The sequence below is a fragment of the Epinephelus lanceolatus genome, chromosome 22 (genome assembly GCF_041903045.1).
Source record: "Epinephelus lanceolatus isolate andai-2023 chromosome 22, ASM4190304v1, whole genome shotgun sequence".
Classification (NCBI taxonomy): Eukaryota; Metazoa; Chordata; class Actinopteri; order Perciformes; family Serranidae; genus Epinephelus; species Epinephelus lanceolatus.
The window spans coordinates 16920301-16937500 of NC_135755.1; the positions used below are offsets into that span (position 1 = coordinate 16920301).

Sequence of the window (17200 nt, forward strand, 5' to 3'; positions counted from 1 at the left end):
CCAAAATAAAGTCGTGTATCATTCATTGAGTTTTATCATTTAATTAGGACAGAAAGGTCAGATCTTGCTTGGACAAAAGTCTTGTCGTGTCTTTAAACGATTCAGCCAATCACAGATTAGAGCTCCACCTGTGACAAATACTGTAATTAACATATTCCCAGGTGTGTATAAAAAAGAACCCCAGCACACCAGACCTTCATGTGAAGTGCAACCTGACCACTGACAACATGCCAAAGATTCAACCACAGACCAAAGTGCTGATCATCAAGAGCCTGAAGACCAAGTCTGCTGCTGAGGTGGCAGACATCTTCAGTGTATCCAAACGTCAAGTGGAGAGGATAAAAAAAAGATTTGAAGAAAGTGGTGACGTTCATGACAAGCCCAGGTCAGGCAGACCCCGTAACACAACTGTTAGAGAGGACCGTTTGTCGCTTCGGCAGTCCAGGGCCAGCCCTTTTTCAACTGCAGCAGAGCTACATCAGAACTGGTCACCAGAAACCCCTGTATCTACCAGAACAGTTTGTCGAATTCTCTCACGCAATGGTCTCCATGGCCGAATTACTGCTCACAAACCAGCATTAAACAGAAGACAACAAAAGAATCGTGCTGCATTTGCCAAGGCCCACAGCTTGCAGAAAGGATGGACAGTGGAAAAGTGGCAGAAGGTTGATTTTTCTGATGAATCATCCATTGAACTGCATCCCAATCGCCGCAAATACTGCAGAAGACCTGTTGGAACCCACATGGACCCAAGATTCACCCAGAAGACAGTCAAGTTTGGTGGAGGAAAAATCATGGTTTGGGGTTACATCCAGTATGGGGGTGTGCGAGAGACCTGCAGAGTGGATGGCAACATCAACAGCCTGAAGTATCAAGAGGTTCTCGCTGCCCATTACATTCCAAACCACAAGAGAGGGCAAATTCTTCAGCAGGATGGTGCTCCTTCTCATACTTCAGCCTCCACATCAAAGTTCCTGAAAGTGAAGAAGGTCAAGGTGCTCCAGGATTATTATTGAGCATGTCTGGGGTAAGATGAAGGAGGAGGCTTGGAAGATGAAACCAAAGAATCTTGATGAACTCTGGGAGTCCTGCAAGACTGCTTTCTTTGCCATTCCAGATGACTTCATCAATAAGTTATTTGAGTCATTGCCGAGATGTATGGATGCAGTCCTCCAAGCTCATGGGAGTCACACACGATATTAATTCTTTTTCCCAAGGCACCATGACTTTATGTTCTGATGTTATTGGAGCATGTTTGTGTATTCAAAATAAAGTATCATTTCTACACTACATTATTTTTGTATGCGACAAGACTTTTGTCCAAGCAAGATCTGACCTTTCTGTCCTAATTAAATGATAAAATTCAGTGAATGATGCACAACTTTATTTTGGTATAATAAGCATAATCTAGAGGCCTTTGCCTTTCATATAAGCCATTTCTGATTCCAATTGATCAACTACAAGTCAAGTTATTATTTGTTGTTCCTACAACTTGGATAAGCGACAAGACTTTTGTCAGGGACTGTAGTTTGAGTTTTTAAAAAGTTACTTGGTTAAAGTGTATCTGTTATTCTACTTTGTTGTGTGTGTAAAACAAAAACTATATATTCTTAAAAACGTACTTAAACTTAACCTTAAAAACCTCCTCCATTTGAGGCTCCTCCTCCACTCACTCTTACTCACTGGTCACAGACTTTATATTTTTGGTGTGCTGCTCTTGACTGCAACAAGCTTATACTACAATAATAATCTGCTCTCTGGGTTAACTGAATGATAATATGGCAAGTACAGAAATCACAGCTTGACAACGGGAGAAACAAAATTACTAACAGACTTGTTCACTGCAGATTAGGCATTGAGTTAAAGTGGCTGAAGTCGACGTATTTTTATTTATTTAATGATTATTTGTACAAGGATAAGTATGTAACGCCAATGCCACACACCTGCATTTATAGCCTTAGCTAAGGTGATATTCACGTGCCTAGATGGGCCTTTAAAATACATAAAACATGACGACAAATACACAAGAAGAAACAATTTAATCATAGACTCAACAATCAATACAAACATTAAGAACACACAACTCAGAACTTGACGAGAAAAATGCAGGCAAAACATCACAAGGTGCAAACTATAATACAATAAAGCACCGTAAAACAACAAGCTCATGATCATTCATGACTACATGACTGATCCCTCTGTAGAGACTGTTCCAGTTTGAGTGTAAAAAGATCCCAGCCTTTTGTCATTATTGCTGGATGGCAGATAACACTGACACATTTCTTGTTGTTGTAGTTATTAATATATGAGTATAGTGTATCCATATGCTGTTTTTCTCTTGAAGTGTGGATATTTTATTCATCTTTTGAATTTTTCTTGTATCCTATTGTATGATTATCAGAGAATATGTCTAAAATCACAGATCTGGTTATTATTATAATGTGCAAAACCATATTTTGTCACAATTTGGAGTTTTATGTAAATGAATAATTGATTTGCCTATTGATGAATAAACTATATAACCATTAACCATGATGTTGTCCTTGTTTGCACTGTTTTGATTGATTGATTTTCATGCTTTACTTTTACATAAGTGGATCTGCTGAGTGAGTAGTTGAACAAGTCCATGGAGATGTGTTTGTTGGTGAAGTGATATCTTTCGACACTGGAGGGCGCACCTGAGCCAGCTTGTCTGCTCTCTGCTTTTAAAAGGAACAAGTGACCAAGTAATCATTATACTAGCCTCAGTTTAACCCCATTAAATATACTGGAAACGTTACTGTCCGTATGTGTTGATCTGCATAACTGTCTGTTAGAGCAGATAGTAATGTTTTGCATAAGCACATAATATAAACAAACATAAGAGTATGTTTGGTGTTTCTAAAGAGTTTGAACAGAGAACATGTACTGAGGAGATTTTACAGTTGAAAAATAATCTTTGCTGCACTCTGGTGGACAAACTGTGTACTTACTGGCCAACACCAAGGTGACTAAGCTATATAGACTAATCTCCAGCCCAGTCACCAGAAGAAAAGGTTGGCATTGTACATTTCTGCAAAGCATGGATACTTTACATTTATATGTTTCATACGTATCACATCAACAACTTTAAAGTGACATAGTAAAGATAACGTGTCAATGAGCTGACAGAGTCTGGCCATTTTTAGCCGTGGTTGTGGTGACAAAAGCAAGTATTTCTTTAACAAGATGTTGGATAAGAATTCGGAACATTTCAAGGGAGGAGAAAGATTTTTTTTTTTTTAACAAGAGTATTGTACATTTCCAGCTAGGATGTGATGACAACAGAAAGTATTTTTTTTCACAGAGGTTTGGGAAATTTCCAGCTGTTGGTGTGGTGACAAAATAAGTTTTTTTTAACAAGTGGTTGGGACATTTGCAGCTTGGGTTGTGGTGGCAAAAGTGGGTACTTTTTTAATGAGAGGGGGGGACATTTCCAGCTTGGGTTGTGGTGGCCAAAGCGGGTACTTCTTTAAGGAGAGGTTGGGACATTTCCAGCTTGGGTTGTAGTGGCAAAAGCGGGTACTTTTTTAACGAGAGGTTGGGACATTTCCAGCTTGGGTTGTGGTGGCAACAGCGGGTACTTTTTTAACGAGAGGTTGGGACATTTCCAGCTTGGGTTGTGGTGGCAAAAGTGGGTACTTTTTTAATGAGAGGGGGGGACATTTCCAGCTTGGGTTGTGGTGGCCAAAGCGGGTACTTCTTTAAGGAGAGGTTGGGACGTTTCCAGCTTGGGTTGTAGTGGCAAAAGCGGGTACTGTATTCACAAGAGGTTGGGACATTTCCAGCTTGGGTTGCAGTGGCAAAAGTGGGTACTTTTTTAATGAGAGGTTGGGACATTTCCAGCTTGGATTGCGGTGGCAAAAGTGGGTACTTTTTTAATGACAGGTTGGGACGTTTCCAGCTTGGGTTGTAGTGGCAAAAGCGGGTACTTTTTTAATGACAGGTTGGGACATTTCCAGCTTGGGTTGCAGTGGCAAAAGTGGGTACTTTTTTAATGAGAGGGTGGGACATTTCCAGCTTGGATTGTGGTGGCAAAAGCGGGTACTTTTTTAATGAGAGGTTGGGAAGTTTCCAGCTTGGATTGTGGTGGCAAAAGCGGGTACTTTTTTAATGACAGGTTGGGAAGTTTCCAGCTTGGGTTGTAGTGGCAAAAGCGGGTACTTTTTTAATGACAGGTTGGGAAGTTTCCAGCTTGGGTTGTAGTGGCAAAAGCGGGTACTTTTTTAATGAGAGGGTGGGACATTTCCAGCTTGGGTTGTGGTGGCAAAAGCGGGTACTTTTTTAATGAGAGGTTGGGACATTTCCAGCTTGGGTTGTAGTGGCAAAAGCGGGTACTTTTTTAACGAGAGGTTGGGACATTTACAGCTTGGGTTGTAGTGGCAAAAGCGGGTACTTCTTTAAGGAGAGGTTGGGACGTTTCCAGCTTGGGTTGTAGTGGCAAAAGCGGGTACTTTTTTAATGAGAGGGTGGGACATTTGCAGCTTGGGTTGTAGTGGCAAAAGCGGGTACTTTTTTAATGACAGGTTGGGAAGTTTCCAGCTTGGGTTGTGGTGGCAAAAGCGGGTACTTTTTTAATGACAGGTTGGGAAGTTTCCAGCTTGGGTTGTAGTGGCAAAAGCGGGTACTTTTTTAATGAGAGGTTGAGATATTTCCATCTTGGGTTGTAGTGGCAAAAGTGGGTACTTTTTTAATGAAAGGTTGGAACATTTCCAGCTTGGGTTGTAGTGGCAAAAGTGGGTACTTTTTTAATGAGAGGTTGAGATATTTCCAGCTTGGGTTGTAGTGGCAAAAGTGGGTACTTTTTTAATGACAGGTTGGGACATTTCCAGCTGTGGTTGTAGTGGCAAAAGTGGGTACTTTTTTAATGAGAGGTTGAGATATTTCCAGCTTGGGTCGTGGTGGCAAAAGTGGGTACTTTTTTAATGACAGGTTGGGACATTTCCAGCTGTGGTTGTAGTGGCAAAAGTGGGTACTTTTTTAATGAGAGGTTGGAACATTTCCAGCTTGGGTTGTGGTGGCAAAAGTGGGTACTTTTTTAATGAGAGGTTGGGACATTTCCAGCTTGGGTTGTGGTGGCAAAAGTGGGTACTTTTTTAATGAGATGTTGGAACATTTCCAGCTTGGGTTGTAGTGGCAAAAGTGGGTACTTTTTTAATGAGAGGTTGGGACATTTCCAGCTGTGGTTGTAGTGGCAAAAGTGGGTACTTTTTTAATGAGAGGTTGGAACATTTCCAGCTTGGGTTGTAGTGGCAAAAGTGGGTACTTTTTTAATGAGAGGTTGGGACATTTCCAGCTGTGGTTGTAGTGGCAAAAGTGGGTACTTTTTTAACGAGAGGCTGGGACATTTCCAGCTTGGGTTGTAGTGGCAAAAGTGGGTACTTTTTTAACGAGAGGTTGGGACATTTCCAGCTTGGGTTGTAGTGGCAAAAGTGGGTACTTTTTTAATGACAGGTTGGGACATTTCCAGCTTGGGTCGTGGTGGCAAAATTGGGTACTTTTTTAATGAGAGGTTGGGAAGTTTCCAGCTTGGATTGTGGTGGCAAAAGCGGGTACTTTTTTAATGACAGGTTGGGAAGTTTCCAGCTTGGGTTGTAGTGGCAAAAGCGGGTACTTTTTTAATGACAGGTTGGGAAGTTTCCAGCTTGGGTTGTAGTGGCAAAAGCGGGTACTTCTTTAATGAGAGGGTGGGACATTTCCAGCTTGGGTTGTGGTGACAAAAGCAAGTATTTCTTTAACAAGATGTTGGATAAGAATTCGGAACATTTCAAGGGAGGAGAAAGATTTTTTTTTTTTTAACAAGAGTATTGTACATTTCCAGCTAGGATGTGATGACAACAGAAAGTATTTTTTTTCACAGAGGTTTGGGAAATTTCCAGCTGTTGGTGTGGTGACAAAATAAGTTTTTTTTAACAAGTGGTTGGGACATTTGCAGCTTGGGTTGTGGTGGCAAAAGTGGGTACTTTTTTAATGAGAGGGGGGGACATTTCCAGCTTGGGTTGTGGTGGCCAAAGCGGGTACTTCTTTAAGGAGAGGTTGGGACATTTCCAGCTTGGGTTGTAGTGGCAAAAGCGGGTACTTTTTTAACGACAGGTTGGGACATTTCCAGCTTGGGTTGTGGTGGCAAAAGCGGGTACTTTTTTAACGAGAGGTTGGGACATTTCCAGCTTGGGTTGTGGTGGCAAAAGTGGGTACTTTTTTAATGAGAGGGGGGGACATTTCCAGCTTGGGTTGTGGTGGCCAAAGCGGGTACTTCTTTAAGGAGAGGTTGGGACGTTTCCAGCTTGGGTTGTAGTGGCAAAAGCGGGTACTGTATTCACAAGAGGTTGGGACATTTCCAGCTTGGGTTGCAGTGGCAAAAGTGGGTACTTTTTTAATGAGAGGTTGGGACATTTCCAGCTTGGATTGCGGTGGCAAAAGTGGGTACTTTTTTAATGACAGGTTGGGACGTTTCCAGCTTGGGTTGTAGTGGCAAAAGCGGGTACTTTTTTAATGAGAGGTTGGGAAGTTTCCAGCTTGGGTTGTAGTGGCAAAAGCGGGTACTTTTTTAATGACAGGTTGGGAAGTTTCCAGCTTGGGTTGTAGTGGCAAAAGCGGGTACTTTTTTAATGAGAGGGTGGGAAGTTTCCAGCTTGGGTTGTAGTGGCAAAAGCGGGTACTTTTTTAATGAGAGGGTGGGACATTTCCAGCTTGGGTTGTGGTGGCAAAAGCGGGTACTTTTTTAATGAGAGGTTGGGACATTTCCAGCTTGGGTTGTAGTGGCAAAAGCGGGTACTTTTTTAACGAGAGGTTGGGACATTTCCAGCTTGGGTTGTAGTGGCAAAAGCGGGTACTTCTTTAAGGAGAGGTTGGGACGTTTCCAGCTTGGGTTGTAGTGGCAACAGCGGGTACTTTTTTAATGAGAGGGTGGGACATTTGCAGCTTGGGTTGTAGTGGCAAAAGCGGGTACTTTTTTAATGACAGGTTGGGAAGTTTCCAGCTTGGGTTGTGGTGGCAAAAGCGGGTACTTTTTTAATGACAGGTTGGGAAGTTTCCAGCTTGGGTTGTAGTGGCAAAAGCGGGTACTTTTTTAATGAGAGGTTGAGATATTTCCATCTTGGGTTGTAGTGGCAAAAGTGGGTACTTTTTTAATGAGAGGTTGGAACATTTCCAGCTTGGGTTGTAGTGGCAAAAGTGGGTACTTTTTTAATGAGAGGTTGAGATATTTCCAGCTTGGGTTGTAGTGGCAAAAGTGGGTACTTTTTTAATGACAGGTTGGGACATTTCCAGCTGTGGTTGTAGTGGCAAAAGTGGGTACTTTTTTAATGAGAGGTTGAGATATTTCCAGCTTGGGTCGTGGTGGCAAAAGTGGGTACTTTTTTAATGACAGGTTGGGACATTTCCAGCTGTGGTTGTAGTGGCAAAAGTGGGTACTTTTTTAATGAGAGGTTGGAACATTTCCAGCTTGGGTTGTGGTGGCAAAAGTGGGTACTTTTTTAATGAGAGGTTGGGACATTTCCAGCTTGGGTTGTGGTGGCAAAAGTGGGTACTTTTTTAATGAGATGTTGGAACATTTCCAGCTTGGGTTGTAGTGGCAAAAGTGGGTACTTTTTTAATGAGAGGTTGGGACATTTCCAGCTTGGGTTGTAGTGGCAAAAGTGGGTACTTTTTTAATGAGAGGTTGGAACATTTCCAGCTTGGGTTGTAGTGGCAAAAGTGGGTACTTTTTTAATGAGAGGTTGGGACATTTCCAGCTGTGGTTGTAGTGGCAAAAGTGGGTACTTTTTTAACGAGAGGCTGGGACATTTCCAGCTTGGGTTGTAGTGGCAAAAGTGGGTACTTTTTTAACGAGAGGTTGGGACATTTCCAGCTTGGGTTGTAGTGGCAAAAGTGGGTACTTTTTTAATGACAGGTTGGGACATTTCCAGCTTGGGTCGTGGTGGCAAAATTGGGTACTTTTTTAATGAGATGTTGGGACATTTCCAGCTTGGGTTGTAGTGGCAAAAGTGGGTACTTTTTTAACGAGAGGTTGGGACATTTCCAGCTTGGGTCGTGGTGGCAAAATTGGGTACTTTTTTAATGAGAGGTCGGGACATTTCCAGCTGTGGTTGTAGTGGCAAAAGTGGGTACTTTTTTAATGAGAGGTCGGGACATTTCCAGCTGTGGTTGTAGTGGCAAAAGTGGGTACTTTTTTAATGAGAGGTCGGGACATTTCCAGCTGTGGTTGTAGTGGCAAAAGTGGGTACCTTTTCAATGAGAGGCTGGGACATTTCCAGCTTGGGTTGTGGTGGCAAAAGTGGGTACTTTTTTAATGAGAGGTTGGGACATTTCCAGCTTGGGTTGTGGTGGCAAAAGTGGGTACTTTTTTAATGAGAAGTTGGGACATTTCCAGCTGTGGTTGTAGTGGCAAAAGTGGGTACTTTTTTAATGAGAGGTTGGAACATTTCCAGCTTGGGTTGTAGTGGCAAAAGTGGGTACTTTTTTAATGAGAGGCTGGGACATTTCCAGCTTTCCCATCACAAATAAACAATCAAAAAAATAGATATCTCTGCTAGCATGACAGTAATCAACTCAAGAGATAAAGATTATCTTCAAATTTTACAAGAGATATTTTTCTAAAAACTAAAATTCTTTATCAATAAACATGAATCTAATGTATTTCCCCCATACCAGGGGTGGGCAACCTGTGGCTCTGGAGCCACATGTGGCTCTTTAGCCCTTCTTCAGTGGCTCCCTGTGGCTTTGACAGGCTTTTAGCATTTTAATTTTTGTTTATCATTGTTGTAGGTCTAAAGTAATTATGCACCTATGCACCAACTGAAGAAAAATGTTGAAACATTTTGTCAACTGAAATGTGCTTCAAACATCTATGATGCATTTTTCTCCAAACTCTGCCAAAACTCAACAAAAAAATGCTTATTTAGACCTACTAATAATGTTGATTTGTTAATTTAGACTTAATAGTCTGTGTTACCTTCATTATAAGGCTAAAATATGTTTCATGGCTCCTGTGTAGTAAAGGTTTCTGACTCCTGCCCCATATGTAGCTGTGGCATTTAGAAACGATGCCTGTTGGACAGTAAACATCCATGTTCCACTCCTGTTTGGTTTCCATGGCATTATGTAAACGACCTCTGCCATAACTTATGGACTTCTTCTTCTGATCAGTGGCAGTGACGCAGACCTGAAACCTCTTTGTTTAATTATTCAAATTCCGACAGTAAAGTTGCTTCATGTAGAGCATGCAACACTGTACTGAGAGCAGTCTACATCAGCACATCAAGGAGAGAACACAAGAGTGAAGCGAGGAGAGAAGAAATCGCCAGATGTAAGTTTAATCAATCAATCAATCAATCAATCAATCAATCTATCTATCTTATATATTACAATATATGCAATACATTCTTTAAAGGTTTTTATCATGAGGTACATGTATTAAACATTGTGTATACAGTAGGAGGGGTGAACACAACGAAACATCTGGCAACATAATGCAATCAATTAGAATTAGCTCAACGTACAATGTGTAGTTTTTGATGGTATTGTTTCAGAGGTTGTTTTGTATTGACTGATGCATTTTCATGACCAGTAGCATCTTGCTTGGCGTTCCTCATATATCTATCTATCTACCTACCTACCTACCTACCTACCTACCCAACCCAAATAAGTAACTTTTATGGTTCATGGTTCAGTGATGGCCAAATGAGGCTGTCACTGAACCACTGTCTTTATTTTCTGAAGCCACCAGATGGCGCTGTCTGTTCAACAAAGGTTTGAAAGCACACTTCATTGCCAGTCCTTCAGCCTTTATCTTTAAACCAAGAGCGCCATCTGGTGGGGTCAGAAAATAAAGAAAGAGGTTCATGAGGCTTCATTGGCCATCATTACTTCATGGGCTAAAAAAAAGCATTTATGATGTGTGCATGTTAGCTCTGGTTTTAATGTGATTTGCATGTGACCTTACCATCTGATGTTCCTCTTCCTTATAAGGCTAAAATTTGTATACTAGAGGGAGCAGAGCAGCACTTTTATAAGCTGGACAAATAGCCCATAAACAAGCTGTTAAAATCATGTGTATCCATCTCCTCTAACAGAGTGAAGATGCAGTGGGGCCTGATTGTGCTCGTTCTGATGGGTAAGTGGATCATTTGCTACTGCTGCTAAAATCACTACAGCTTCAAGCTACAATTGATAACATTTTTAAAGATGTGTCATATTTGCTGAAATTGTCACTGTTTTCTAAAGGAGGTACATGAGATAGGTAAGGTGTGAAAGAAATCATGTTCTTCCTCCATTTCCTACTGTTTCTGAAGGCATTCACTGGGATCTACTGTGGCGCACCATATGGCAAGCCGTTTGAGCATTTATTCCATATCCTTGATATCAGATGTCAGTGTTGTTCACTAGTTCGATCATTGTCAGCACTAGTTGGACATCTGGTCACACTAGTTAGACAGAGTCTTACTAGTCACTCTTTTTCAGCAACTAGTGACACTTTTGTCAAACTAGTAACAACTTAAGCCTGACTAGTGAAGCCACAGAGCCATACTAGTGGCACCAAAATCCAAACTAGTCAGCTTTCTGATAGACTAGTGGCCCACTGGGCTGAACTAGTAATGCTTAAAGTCTTACTAGTGAACTAGTGAGCTGCAAAAGCTCTGACTTGTTAGCTAGTAGCAGCTATTCACCTCACTAGATTGCTAGTAACCTCAAGTTTTTTACACTAATTACACATGTAAGAGCCAAAATCATCACTAGTGTGACTAGTAAGGATTTACACCTTACTAGTTAAACTAGAAAAAGTCTCATTGACCTTACTAGTTAACTAGTGGGGCTTAAAATGTTTACTAGTTTACAGTACTGATCAAATACGAATCAAGAATCGGATACTGCATTGCATCTCCCATCATAGCGTGTCCTGCCCACCATGCTCGAAACAGTCAAGATGAAAGAAAATACTGCTCAACGGCTGGGTTGCTAAGCCCTGCCCCGTTGTGATGCTCTGACAAGCTGTCAGAGTAAGCATGGAGCCCACAGTGATTCCAGAGAGAAGCAGACAGAGGGGTCTACAGTGTGTGTTTGAAGGATATATCCAGGATGTCAAACTGACTCAGCAGCAACAACAGGTTAAAAAGACAAAGATAGTTAGAAGCTAAAGCCGAACTATAGGCTACAGATCACAGTGTAAAAGTGAACCACCACATCACTGCTGATCGCCACACAAGACAATGAATATAAAGGGGAATATTGCTGATACTGAACCAGCTGTGTGTCATCACAGTGTGTGCAGATGAATGGTGTTTGGCTTCACCCCGTAACGCTGCCAGCGCCCAGACATCCACCATCAGAAAGGACACTGTTCATCTGCACACACTGCGATGACACACAGCTGGTTGAACATCAGCAGAGTTTCCCTGCTTCCCTTCACTGGTTCCTGTACAGCAGGGTCGGTCTTTGTTTCACTGTTATAATCATTACAAAGCAAAAGCAGCATGTGTATACATTCAGTAGGCTATATCTTCAGTAGCTAGCTAGCTAACCCTACACTTTTCAGGGTTTGATTTTGCTTTTGGAACAGGGAAGAAACGTATACCTTTTTCCAACCTCTCCAGGTAACGAGTGTCATTAATACACGACGTGCCCCAGGCACAACATTTAGCTCCAAATCCACAAAACCAGCCTGAAAATGAAGGACATCTGAAACAATTGCATTACAGTCAATGGAGCACAGCTGTGTTGTTGTCAGATTGATGCTACATTATGATTGGCCAGTCTGCGTCTGGGGGCGGGACTTAACAAAGGGTCAAATGAGGCATCGGCTCTGACTGGTTGATTTTATCCACATGCAGCTGGGCCATTAGAACTGGTACAAGGCAATAGAGTAGGCAGAAGATTTTCAGAAAAGTTTCAGCAAATATAAACATTTTATTTATTTATTTTCTTTTTAGACACTACTTACCTAACTGTTCACCCATTTAAATTAGGGTGTCAGAGGTACTCAAGGTTTGACCTGTTCACCAATACTGAACAATCTCTGTTCTCAGGCCAGTGTTCCTTCTTCATGTGTCACCTCCATGAGTACCACTTTGTTAACCAGACAAAGACCTGGACTGAAGCCCAGCAGTACTGCAGAGAGCATCACACTGACCTGGCCACAGTGTCTAACATGACAGACATGGAGAGACTCCGTGACTCTGCACAGAATCACAGTGGAGCCTGGATTGGGCTTTCCAACCACACAGATGCCAACAGGACGTGGCACTGGTCTCTGCCAGGGGTGGAGTACAATGAAAATAAGACAGATTGGAATACAAATGAGCCAAATGACAAGGAAAAACCTGAGAACTGTGTGCGGATGAAGAATAAAGAATGGAGTGATGCCCCCTGTACTAAAAATCAGGAATTTGTCTGCTATGATGGTGAGAATATTTGGCTCATACTTTGATTATGTGTATCTGGAGCATATCATCCTGTCTAACAATAGTTTGTTGGGGTTTTTAAATGTAGACATATCCCTCCTCTTTTTATTTGGAATTAAGTAGAAACTTGGTCGATAAGGTTAAAATAAATAAATATATATATATATATATATATATATCTTATGTATAACTTGTATTTATTTATTACATTTCTCTGAGCCATTTATTTTTCAGTAACGTTACTAAATAAATTCTAATCAAGTGTAGGCCTACTGGTATTCATCTTATCTATTTTGCCACACACACTTAAAAATCTGAATCTGCAGTGGAATCATGTTAATCTATCTCACATTATAGTTTCACCTGTTTTACATAAGAAAGTAGGATCGTTATGAGACGAAAAAAGTGTTTTTCTTAAGTTTGTCTGTTTATCCCACAGAAAGGAAGCAATCCAACAAGACATTCCATCTGATTGAAGAAGAGATGAGCTGGCCACAGGCTCAGAGCTACTGCAGAGAACATCACACTGACCTGGTCAGTGGAGACCAACAGTTAGAGGACAACGAATTCAAGAGAGAGTATAAGTCAAACGAGTATGAGTGCGTGTGGATCGGCCTGTTCAGAGACTCCTGGAGGTGGTCAGATGGGAGCAATCACTCTTTCAGATACTGGGATCTGGAGTTATTCAGAGATGAAGACAGCAGTAAGAAATGTGCTGTGACTCTGCTGGATGGAAAATGGAGCTCCGACGAGTGTGAAGAAACAAAACCCTTCTTCTGCTATGGTGGTGAGTTTTGCAAGAGTCTGTCTAACAGTATTTGTTTTGTGTCCTTTTTGGTCTTTTTGTGTTTCTGTAGGGTCAGTTGTGTTTTATTGGTGGTTTTGTGTCTCTTTGAAGTCATTATGTGTCTTTTATTGGTGCTTTTGTGTCTCTTTGAGGTCATTATGTGTCTCTTTGAGGTCATTATGTGCCTGTTAGTGGTAGTTTTGTGTCTCTTTGAAGTCATTTTGTGTTCTTTTTGGTCTTTTTGTGTCTCTTTGAGGTCATTATGTGTCTCTTTGAGGTCATTATGTGCCTGTTAGTGGTAGTTTTGTGTCTCTTTGAAGTCATTTTGTGTCCTTTTTGGTCTTTTTGTGTCTCTTTGAGGTCATTATGTGCCTGTTAGTGGTAATTTAGTGTCTCTTTGAGGTCATTTTGTGTCTTTTATTGGTGGTATTGTGTCTATTTGAAGTCATTTTGTGTTCTTTTTGTGTCTCTTTGGGGTCATTTGTGTCTGTTATTGGTCGTTTTGAATGAATTTGAGGCTAGTCCATGTCTCTTTTTTTGGTCTCTTTGTGTCTTTTTTATTGATGGTTTTGTGTCCTTTTCGTTCATTTTGTGTGTCTTTGAGGTCATTTTATGTCTTTGGTCGTTATGTTTGTCACTGATTTTAATCATGGGGGTCATTTTGTGACTCTTTGTGGTTGCTTTGCATATCTTTTCGGGATCTTTTTGAGACTCTGCCCCAGTAGGTGCATGTTAATTAGAGTGACATTTTGCAGGTGAAGACCAGGGGGGGCCCTGACACTTGTCCAGTCAGCCCTTTTCATTAATCCACCCACACCTCTACTATGATCCTGTGTTTTTCTCCATTTCTTCCATGACAGATAAAGTGATCCTGATCAAAGAGAACAAGACCTGGGAGGAAGCCTTGAATTACTGCAGAGAGAAACACTGTGACCTGGTCTCCATCACCAACCATGACCAGCAGAGATGGGTCCAAGAGAAAGCCAAGAAGGCTGACACTACCCACGTCTGGCTGGGACTGCGCTACACCTGCGTTATGGATTTGTGGTTCTGGGTCAATGACAATGTGGTCTGCTACCAGAAGTGGGCCTCAGAAAAAAAGACTGAGAGCTGTGACAGGGCTGCAGCCATGAGCAGAGAGGAAGGACATGAGTGGTATGAAAAGGCTGATAATGACACATTCAATTTCATCTGCACTGTAAAGTAAGTTTCCCAGGTCAGTGGTTGAAAGCAGCAGAAAGATTCTTAACAACAAAACATAATGACAAAATAGTTTTTTGTCACGCCATCTCCTTTTAAAAGGCAAAGTTAATGTAGGGAAAGATCATACTTTGGAAATGACTTGGTTAAGGTGTATCTTTTATTCTACTTTGTTGTGTGTGTGTGTGTGTGTGTGTGTGTTAGCATATTAATTAATTGAATGACAATATACTGTAGCAAGTATACGAATCACAGCTTTGGGAAGGTAGAACCAAAAACAGACTTGTTAACTGCAGATTAGACCTTTAAATGACCTTCTTGGTCATAAGGAGCGGACAGACATCAGCAGTCCAAAACAAGCAGTGGTCATTTGTTATTCGATGAGGATGTTGTCATATTTTTCTCTTAAAGTGTGGGCTTTTTATGCGTCTCTTGAGGTTGTATTTTGCACCCTATCAGTGTAAAGAGGAAAAAGAGGAGACACCCCAGGTAAGAAGAGTAAATTTTTTTAACATATAGATGTCACCTTAAAACTTTCTCAGGTCTTTTAATGTTTTACATTAAGGCTTTTTTTTGTTGCATTAAAAGTTTTCCGAAATTTGATGTTTAAATATGCAAATGAGGCATTATTTAAATAGATATGCACTGTTTTGCATACAGAACAAAAATCTGAACACTGGATAAAACCAGGTCTAAAATTCATGTTTCATTTAGTTGACTTATTAAGCATCACATCCAAAAATTCTGTAAACAGCCATAAAAAAAATATTTTCGGCATATTTTTAGGAATAAAATGTAATATAAATCAGGGTATGACTGATGTATAATATAAACAAGTCTCTCTGGGAAAACCTTCATAAAATAGATATGACACTATAAAGTTTGGTGTATGGAAGTGCTTATGAAGTGGAGATTTTTGGCTCAGAGTATGACAGATAATGAATTTTGAGAAAATGGCATTTAAAGCTATGTATTTTAAAATTCCATGCATGACACAACAGGGAAAAATTTTACCTAATACATGTCACCATGAAACTTCCCCAGATGATTACTTACATTAAGACGATTATTTTTATTATGTTTTCACCTTGGGTGTCTCGCCTAAATACCGTAAAACTTCAATTAATAGCCCGGGCTATTATTTGCTTCAATCACTGAACTCATCAGGCGTACTGTATGTTTGGTACAGGCGTCTACTGTGTATCGGACAGGCCTTTAATTCCTTTTAAATTAACTGTATGAATATTACTTGTAAAAAATTAGGCTTTGAATAACATGTCAATATTGTGTTATGTTATGACACTTGTTTTACGCTATCTGGCATACCGACACAACACCACTTTATCGTTGGAACGGACACATATTCTGACTTAATGACAGCTACAGAGGAAGGTCACCACTTGTTTTTTTGTCATGCCAGTAACTCTGAATGAGTCTTCTCCGGTGTTCAAGGTTTCAGTAAAATGAAAAGAACCGAGTTAATGATGTGTAGCATCTCCATATTGACATAAGTTTAAACATTAATAATTATATGCCTGATCTAAACAGCTAGCTAACGTTAGCTCAAGTGGGTAGTTAACAATTCTGTTTGATACCTCTATAGAAATGAACTGCTTGGCAACCAGACCAGGCCTCTAATTGAGACAGGCCTTTATTTGTCACAGTGTGTAGCCACACCAGGCAGTAAAAGAGACCGACGGCTTTTAATTGAAGTTTTACGGTATAGTAACCGATATTGCTTTGCTACAGTAAACATTTTATGTACTCACTTTGGAATATTATATAAGTTTGGGTTAAGATGATGTTTAAAATGTGTAAAATCATACTTCTGTGATTATCATATTTTTGAGTTTAATGTGAACAGATAATTGATTTCTGTGATTCTAAATAAAAACGGTTAAATAGAGGAGCGGTTCTTTGATATATTCTTTATGTCCAGCATTTAAACTGATGCCTAATTTGAGAGTGAAAATGCAATCTAATGGACTGAAAAAGAGCAATATTTAACAATTAAAAAGAAAAAAAACATATGTTAGAATACAGTGGCATGCAAAAGTCTGGGCACCCCTGGTCAGAATTTCATTTACTGTGAGTAGTTAAGTAAGTAGAAGATGAACTGATTTCCAAAGGGAAGTTAAAGATGAAACATTTCTTCAATATTTTAAGCAAGATTACTCTTTTGCAGTTTCATAATAACATTGCAAGGCTACAGATCACAGTGTAAAAGTGAACCACCACATCACTGGTGATCGCGAGAGAAGACAATGAATATAAAAGGGAGACTTCACCGATACAGTGTGTGCAGATGGACAGTGTTTGGCTTCGCCCCTGAAGTTCATCCTGTACCTCCCTGTTGCATTAACGTTAGCAGTCTCTCATACTGCTGTTCTCTGCATATTCCTCACTGCTGAGGCAAATTATTTGCCCCAAGGCTTCATTAAGTCCAGTACAACTATAGAGCACACTGTGTTTCGGATGGGCACAACGTGCTTGTTACTTTTGCTGTTGATAGCCCACACAGCTGTAATGTGGATGTAGCGTGGTTTGCAAAACAATGGAGTAAGAGGGACAAGAAAAGCGCGAGCAACACCCCAAAAAAAAGGACAAAGTGTCAAGGCTGTGGGATCATTAAAAATTAAAACAAAAAGAAAACAGCTCAGTGTGTATTGCAAAAATGGAGTTAGCATATCACAATAGCACGTCCTCAATGCTACAACTAGTGATGGCCAAATGAGGCCTCATGAACCACTGTCTTTATTTTCTGAAGCCACCAGATGGTGCTGTCTGTTCAACAAAG

The 17200-nt window shown here is 40.6% G+C and overlaps 1 protein-coding gene across 1 annotated transcript; it reads left to right on the forward strand.

The window, feature by feature from the left end:
* Window positions 1-9217: 9217 nt before the first annotated feature.
* LOC144459710 (C-type mannose receptor 2-like) lies at window positions 9218-16481 on the forward strand. Its single transcript, XM_078164222.1, has 5 exons — window positions 9218-9325; window positions 10092-10132; window positions 12042-12416; window positions 12856-13203; window positions 14064-16481. Exons 2-5 carry the CDS (start codon window positions 10099-10101, stop codon window positions 14408-14410), a joined length of 1104 nt encoding a protein of 367 aa, XP_078020348.1. The 5' UTR covers window positions 9218-9325; window positions 10092-10098; the 3' UTR covers window positions 14411-16481.
* The last annotated feature ends 719 nt before the right edge of the window (window positions 16482-17200 follow it).